Source organism: Thunnus albacares, chromosome 10 (assembly GCF_914725855.1).
Source record: "Thunnus albacares chromosome 10, fThuAlb1.1, whole genome shotgun sequence".
NCBI classification, from domain to species: domain Eukaryota; kingdom Metazoa; phylum Chordata; class Actinopteri; order Scombriformes; family Scombridae; genus Thunnus; species Thunnus albacares.
In genome coordinates, this window is record NC_058115.1 from 12,545,751 (window position 1) to 12,552,932 (window position 7,182).

General features: G+C 41.9%; 1 protein-coding gene across 1 annotated transcript; it reads left to right on the forward strand.

Annotated features, from left to right (window-relative positions):
• The first annotated feature begins 3,280 nt into the window (after window positions 1-3,280).
• On the forward strand, window positions 3,281-6,719 carry dusp1 (dual specificity phosphatase 1). The gene is made up of 4 exons (XM_044363798.1): window positions 3,281-3,966; window positions 4,219-4,364; window positions 4,490-4,709; window positions 5,431-6,719. Exons 1-4 carry the CDS (start codon window positions 3,558-3,560, stop codon window positions 5,784-5,786), a joined length of 1,131 nt encoding a protein of 376 aa, XP_044219733.1. The 5' UTR covers window positions 3,281-3,557; the 3' UTR covers window positions 5,787-6,719.
• Window positions 6,720-7,182: the final 463 nt, after the last annotated feature.

A 7,182-nucleotide genomic window follows, 5' to 3' on the forward strand; every position in this document is an offset into this window, starting at 1 on the left:
GCCCGGTTAGCCCCATACATGTCAACTAAACTGTTTGGCTGATAATTTATGAAGATGGATTATTTGTAAATGCAAAAGGGTTGCCACAGGAAAAGAACTTGTTGTACTTGTGAACTTATGTAGAAGATTAGAATAAGTTGACAGGTAGGAAAGTTAATTTTCAAGCACTGAACTAACATTCATAAATAAGAAACATTGTTTTTTCCAGCAATACTAAATGTTCACATATCAGTTATTCTTTGTGATGACATCTATTAGATATATAGTTGTCTAGATATTTAGGACTTTATAATCATCATAACTGTGAAACAAAGAGCTATACATCATGCTTTAATGTGGTAGAAAAATGCATCTGTCAAACAAAAATTAACGCAAACACAAACTCCATTAGTTCAGGTTTTTCCCATGGCAACTAAAAGTTTTTTTGGTGTTCTGCATTCACATATGCATGTAACGAAGCATATTTGGCTGAAATAGTATGTGTGCTGTTGATACACTATAAGACTGGATAGGCCCTGTGTTTTCCCATGATGGCTCAACTGTTGCCCCTAGTGACAATGACAGTAAACAGACAGGGGTGACGGCAAGTGACAACAAGGCCAGAAGAGAAATGCCTTTCTATCATCCTCTGTTTCACTTCCCTTTCTGGATGAGAGCTACAGCTGGTTATGGACCGTAATTATGGGAATCAAAAACAGAGCAACAGCTCAGCTTCTATTTTGAGAGCTCAATTTAAATTTTCTCTCCCTGAAAGTCCACAACAGAAACTCACACAGTCTTGTGCTTACCCTGGAGGACATTTGGCTTAGATAAACATCATCAATTTCAGAAGTTGTTTTTTTTTTTTATTTAAATAAAACTGCAAATTTTGGTTTCATGATTGGTCATTTTGCTGACAAAACACCCACAAAAAAAGCCACAGAGAAATATGACACATAGATTTGGTCAGTTTTTGTGATATGTTTGAACATTTTGGAAAGCTCCACTATCCAAATTTTACATAAACGCCTCCATAAATGAAAAAGGGGGTACTTGAACATTTTCTACTTCACGGAAATACACAATTGCTTCATCGGGCTGCTTTTGTACTTGTTCACCCCTTCATCGGGTGTCTTATTTCTGAACCTCCAGCATGTAAGCCCATCACTTCATGACTGGAGGGAAGACGCACTTACAGTGAGGACAAAATGTTTGGGTACAGACTGTTTTCAAAGCCCGTTTGACCCTCCTCCCCTGTGTAGTGTGTAACATTCCTACTTTGTGGCATGTGCTTCACAGTTGACTCATCTCACAGGAGTGTGAGGTTAAACCGGCTGGAGAGTTTTTGCACTCCGCTGTGATTGGTTAAGTTTCTGTCCTATAAGCTTCCCCTCCCCCTCTTTCTTCCTTCTTATGACATAACACATTTATCGTCCCTCTGCTGAAGTAAAACAGAGGAGCCAAAACAGCATGGATGTGGATTCACTAGGCTGAAAGTCTTCACTTTTTCAGGCTACAGTAAAGTGAGAATGACATCACGGCCTAAATAGTGTGTGTCAGACGGATGTTTTAAGCTTAAAACTCTGACTCTTATATACGTCATGATATTTAAGTTATAAACACTCTATTACAAATAAATTGGATGTTTAAGGCAACATAAACATAATCTGTTCATGATGTGACTGGTCAGATGCTGTTGACCTGAAACTGAGATGGGTTTTTGAATGGGAATTGAATGGCAATTTTGCAACATAACCTGTTTTTAAGTCTGCTTACTAAACATTTGTTTCACAACAAAACAGTCCCGATGTGTCTTTGCTCTGCAGTTTCAAGACACCAAAACTTTAACACATCCTCCTGTCAGCAGGCACGTGTTGTCCGTCAATAATGACCGTCCTGGTTCCTACTCATGAGACAGCAGTGTTGCCCATTCTGAGTCAGCAAACCACATCAGCAAATGAAAAGGGTTTCCCAGAATGACAGTAATCATATTTGCATTTTAAAAAATGTGCTCTCATTTTTTGAAAAAACATATCTCTGTTTCACTCAGGTCACGAATGAAACAAAACTGACAGGTCAGGAGATCTCCATCTGCTGTTGTCTTCCTGGTAGACCAGTGTTTTGTTTCTCAGCATGTGGAAATTTACTGGACTTCAGATTTCTATACAGTGATTAACTTTTATGGTCAGCCTTTGCTCTCGGCGCATTGAACACTATGTACCTCCGACTAATAAAAACAAAGAATAAACTTTTATGGCCCCCATGTCAGATATTTACTTATGATCTTGTTATTTGTCAACTCTCAGGTGAAGAGGCAAAATAGAAAACTAATTAAACACTAACATCATGGAAAATTTGGCAAATTCCTTATTTGCTGACATACAGATTTTACACATACACTTAAAATTAGGAAATGTAAGATGAGTTATAAACGTGTGGGAAAAACAGAACGTCAGTGATTGCCAACCTTTATTAGAGCAGGGGATGACTAAATGTGGTCTATTTCAAAACCAAATATGTACGTAATTAGTCCAAATAATCATACTGTATTCCAAATTGAATGTCTTATTATTTAGAAGAATTATAGGTCTATTATTACATTTCATTCCAGTAACTTCACCCAGGAAATTTTCCAATGACAGCTGAAGTTGTTGATTAGAGTTTCGCCACTCATGTAGCTGATAACTATGACCTTATGGAAATTGGCTAAAAATTGTTATTTGGGTTAAAAACTGGTAGTTGCTGACACACACAAAAATGTAGCTGGTTGTTTATTTCATGATACATTATCAAGAGATTATTTAGAAGTTTTACTTGGACCGAGTGAAATTCTGAGAACATCGAGGTATTAATACATTTCATACTTTGTTAAATTAGTCATCTACTCTCTATCTTTATCTAGAAGGCGATTCAACCATGAAACTTTATGCAGGAAAAAGTAGTACACATATATATATATGTGTGTGTATATATATACACACACACACACACACACACACATATATATATATATATATATATATATATATAACATGTTGAGTGATGTTTATACTGTCAAGAGTTAAGGAGGGCAGCTGGAGAAAGAAAAAGAAAGAAAGAAAGAAAGAAAGAGACAGGTCTCCTCGTATTAAGTTGCCTGACGGCGCGTGTCCGCGATGTGCGTGAGCCCTGCTTTGCCCTGCCGTACTCGGGGCGGACGCGGTGACGTCAGCACTGCTGGCAGGAAGCCAATAGGGGCGGTCGCATGACGTCAGTGGCCTCTCATTCACAAAGCACGGGGTGGTATAAAAACGCTCTTCAAAGCGCTCAGAGGCAGAAACTCGTCATTGTAAAAGTTCAATATTTAAGTGCTTAAGAAGAACCAAAACTACAGGATACACTCAAGAAGAGGAAACGACCAGCTGAGATAGTCTTAAAACTTTTTGTCTGTTTTTCTGTGTTTGTTTTTTTGTTAAATAACAAACAAGTTCATCTAACCGGAACAAAGGACTCGCCGCTTCAAAGATCACTCTTTAACTTTGGGAGAAAGTCGCTTTTCGCAGCAACCTAAAGTTCAGTTTTCCCGCCGTTCAAGCTTTATGTATTTGGATTTGATATTTCTATCCCGCTGCCCTACTATGGTCATAATGGAGGTCCCCACCATCGACTGCGCGTCCCTCCGTGGTTTGCTGGAGGACGACGTCCCGGGCTGCCTGGTGCTGGACTGCCGCTCCTTCCTGTCCTTCAACTCGTCCCACATACCGGGCTCCACCAACGTGCGCTTCAGCACCATAGTGCGCAGGAGAGCCAGGGGGGGCCTGGGACTCGAGCACATTGTCCCCAACGAGGACACGAGGAACCGGCTCCTGTCCGGGGAGTACCAGTCCGTAGTACTGCTTGACGACCGCAGTTTGGACTTAAGCCAGGCGAAGAAAGACGGGACACTGATGCTTGCTGTTACAGCCCTCTGCCGCGACCGATGTGGAGCTAATATGTTTATCCTCAAAGGTAAGTTTAAAAAAAAGTGGCTTATAGTGCGAAATAGCCTCGCACAATTGTTTCACTGTATCCTAACAACAGGGGCAACAAATGCGGATTACAGCTGTCACCATACCAGCTGGTGCTGCAGTAAACAATGTTCCAAAATAGCCCCCATGAGCAGTTGTCACCTTTTTGGAGACATATAAATGTAGATGTGTCTCTTGTGCTTGTCCTGTGATCTGACCTTGCTCTCCTTTTTTCCCCCCTTAACTTGTCCAGGCGGATTTGACACATTTTCCGCAGAGTGTCCAGAGATGTGTACCAAACCTTCCCCTCCACAAGGACTCAGCTTGCCCCTGAGCTCCAGCCATCCTGAGAGTGCAGACCCAAGCTGTAGTCCATGCAATACACCTCTATATGACCAGGTTTGTATATTTTAGTTTTTAATAATCACACATAGACCACAAGAGACGCTGTGCTTCATACTTCCTGTCATATTGTTTTGAAGCTCACTGAATGGGGTTGTTTTGTTTATTTTTCCTCTTTATAGGGGGGTCCTGTGGAGATCTTGCCTTTCCTGTACCTTGGCAGTGCTTACCATGCCTCTAGAAAAGACATGCTTGACATGCTGGGGATCACCGCTCTCATCAACGTCTCTGCCAACTGTCCCAACCACTTTGAGGACTCCTACCTCTACAAGAGCATCCCCGTCGAGGACAACCACAAAGCCAACATCAGCTCCTGGTTCAACGAGGCAATTGAGTTTATCGGTGAGTACGTCCACCATTTTTACTCCCTTTAACTGCCAAATGTGAGCGCCTATCGCAGCTGTTACCTCTGTGCCCGTTGATGGCAAGCAACACAAACACCCAACCCCCCGCCCCCCCCCCCCACTCCTCTTCCTTCACTCCACTCTTTGACTCCTGGATTTAAATTTTAAAAAGTTCCCTCCAAAACCGACCAGCTGGCTCGGCACAGGCCCCCTACTCCACCACAATGGTGGTTACATCATCACCTCTCAGGCGTAGAAAAAAGGGATCCCCCCTTTTTTTTTAATGAATCACAACGGCCCCAAACTAGTTTTGCAGTGGGTAGGCTGGCTGGGCTTGAATAGCTCCCTCCACACCACTCTTTGTTCTGGCTGAACAAAAGGCAATTTCTCCTCACTCACTGTCGGTCTTCCTCCCAGATCAATACCCCCAGCAGGGGTCTGTTCCCCTCCTTTGTCCATCCGGACTGTCTCCTTTGGGAATAACCCCCACAGGCTCACACCCCGCACCCCTATTAACTGTGTTCCTGTGTCTTAATGGGAGCTGTTGAATTTAAATAGCAACTGAAAGTGTTGCAAGGGACTTTTGTGTTTGAGCTTTCCTGTGTCAGGCAGCATTTTTTCACCTCCCGTTCATAGCAAAATACATTTCATCACCTCATAGATGTCAACAGTGTACTAATCTTTCTTTCTCTTTCTCTTCCCCCCCCTCCTCCCCCCAGACTCGGTGAGAAACAATGGAGGCCGTGTGTTTGTGCACTGTCAAGCAGGCATCTCCCGCTCTGCCACCATTTGCCTTGCCTACCTCATGCGGACCAACCGCGTGAAGCTGGATGAGGCCTTCGAGTTTGTCAAGCAGCGCCGTAGCATCATCTCCCCCAACTTCAGCTTCATGGGCCAGCTCCTCCAGTTTGAGTCCCAGGTCCTGGCCTCATCCACCTGCTCCTCAGAGGCGGGCAGTCCGGCCATCGGCAACAGTAGCACGGTCTTCAATTTCCCAGTCTCCATCCCTGTACACACCTCCGCCGGTCAGCTCTCATTCCTCCACAGTCCCATCACCACCTCTCCCAGCTGCTGAAGAAGGTGTCGGGAGCACAGACTCTGTTTTGGACTTGAACTGCAAATCAGCAACGAGTGACTCTACAAAGAGCACTGCACAAGATGTAAATCCATTTTGCAGTGATACTGGTATCACTGGACAAAATGGGAGTCATTGTTCAGGGTCAGTTTGTTTGACTCTGGTGGCCAAATCTGCATATGTTGGCCTCATCATCATTTCAAGGGGAGATTTGATTGCTACCATCAGGCAGTATTGATGTTTAACCTCCTGTACAAATGTGAATGTCATCCATAGTTTTATGACTTGGGGAAATAGCTGACAAGATAGTTGAGGTTATTCCTGTAGAGGAAGTTGGAAGTATCTGAATAATCTTTATTCAAAAGACTGTTTTTTTTTTTTTTTTTTTTCATATCATGAAGGCAACTGCTTTTGATAATCATAATCATTTTTAAGTAAACAAATTGCAGAGGGCTTACAGTTGTCTCAGGAATCCTCTCAAATATCAATTTTGCTTCCTGAGCTGGTTAAAGGAAGCAATATAGACCTATTGCCCGACCTGGCATGGAAGTTACTCCTTCATTTGACGAACAATGAATGTATCCCCCTCTTATCAGTGTGGATGTGGCAGAAATTTTCAAGTTTGAGAGTTGAAAGGGTTGCCAATTCAAATGCAAACACCTGCCTCTCAAGACATCATCAAACCTTGACGATCCTGACACATCGGGGAAACCAACCATTAAATACCTCATGTTTCTGTACTGTGTACTGCAGCTCTGAGATGGACAGAACCCCCAAAACTACTAAAAAAATGGGGCCAGGTAGTCTTCATTGACTGCAATCTGACATATTTATTGAACTAAAGTAATATATTTGTTTATCATATCTATTTTTGCATATGTTTGTTTAAATGTTGTTTTTATACCATTGAATAAATCTCATCTGACTTTTGTACTCGGTTGGTGATCATCTCATTTTTTGTGTGATGTCATATACTGTAGGTGCTTCTCCAATAATGCAGAGACAGAGCAAATTCTAGAATGTATACATATAGTTTTATATATCATAACTACATAACCAGAGGCCAATAAAGTAGTTATTTGAGGTAAACAATAAACAGAAACATTTATCTTTGCAATAAAACTACATCTTCAGGATATAAACACGATACAAAATATCACCACAAAATATAAACTACTCAGTCAGAGTTCAGGATGTAGTATCGTTCCCACAGTTCCAACAAAACATCTTCTATAAAATATAATGTATGTTAACGGGTACGGCCGTCATGCAACAATAAATGTGTGTATGTGGTTAATTTTTGAGCAAATGATTGTCTATCTCAAAACCACTGAAACCCAAAAAAGGAACCAGACACCTAAACAAAGCTGCAAGAAACTTTGCGCCCTTCCTTCCT

Excerpts from the sequence above, each read along its gene's own strand:
- dusp1 (XM_044363798.1), top strand. The coding sequence starts at position 3,558 with ATGTATTTGGATTTGATATTTCTATCCCGCTGCCCTACTATGGTCATA. Across the intron at positions 3,967-4,218 it reads TAATATGTTTATCCTCAAAG|GCGGATTTGACACATTTTCC; the intron begins GTAAGTTTAAAA and ends TAACTTGTCCAG. Across the intron at positions 4,365-4,489 it reads ATACACCTCTATATGACCAG|GGGGGTCCTGTGGAGATCTT; the intron begins GTTTGTATATTT and ends TCCTCTTTATAG.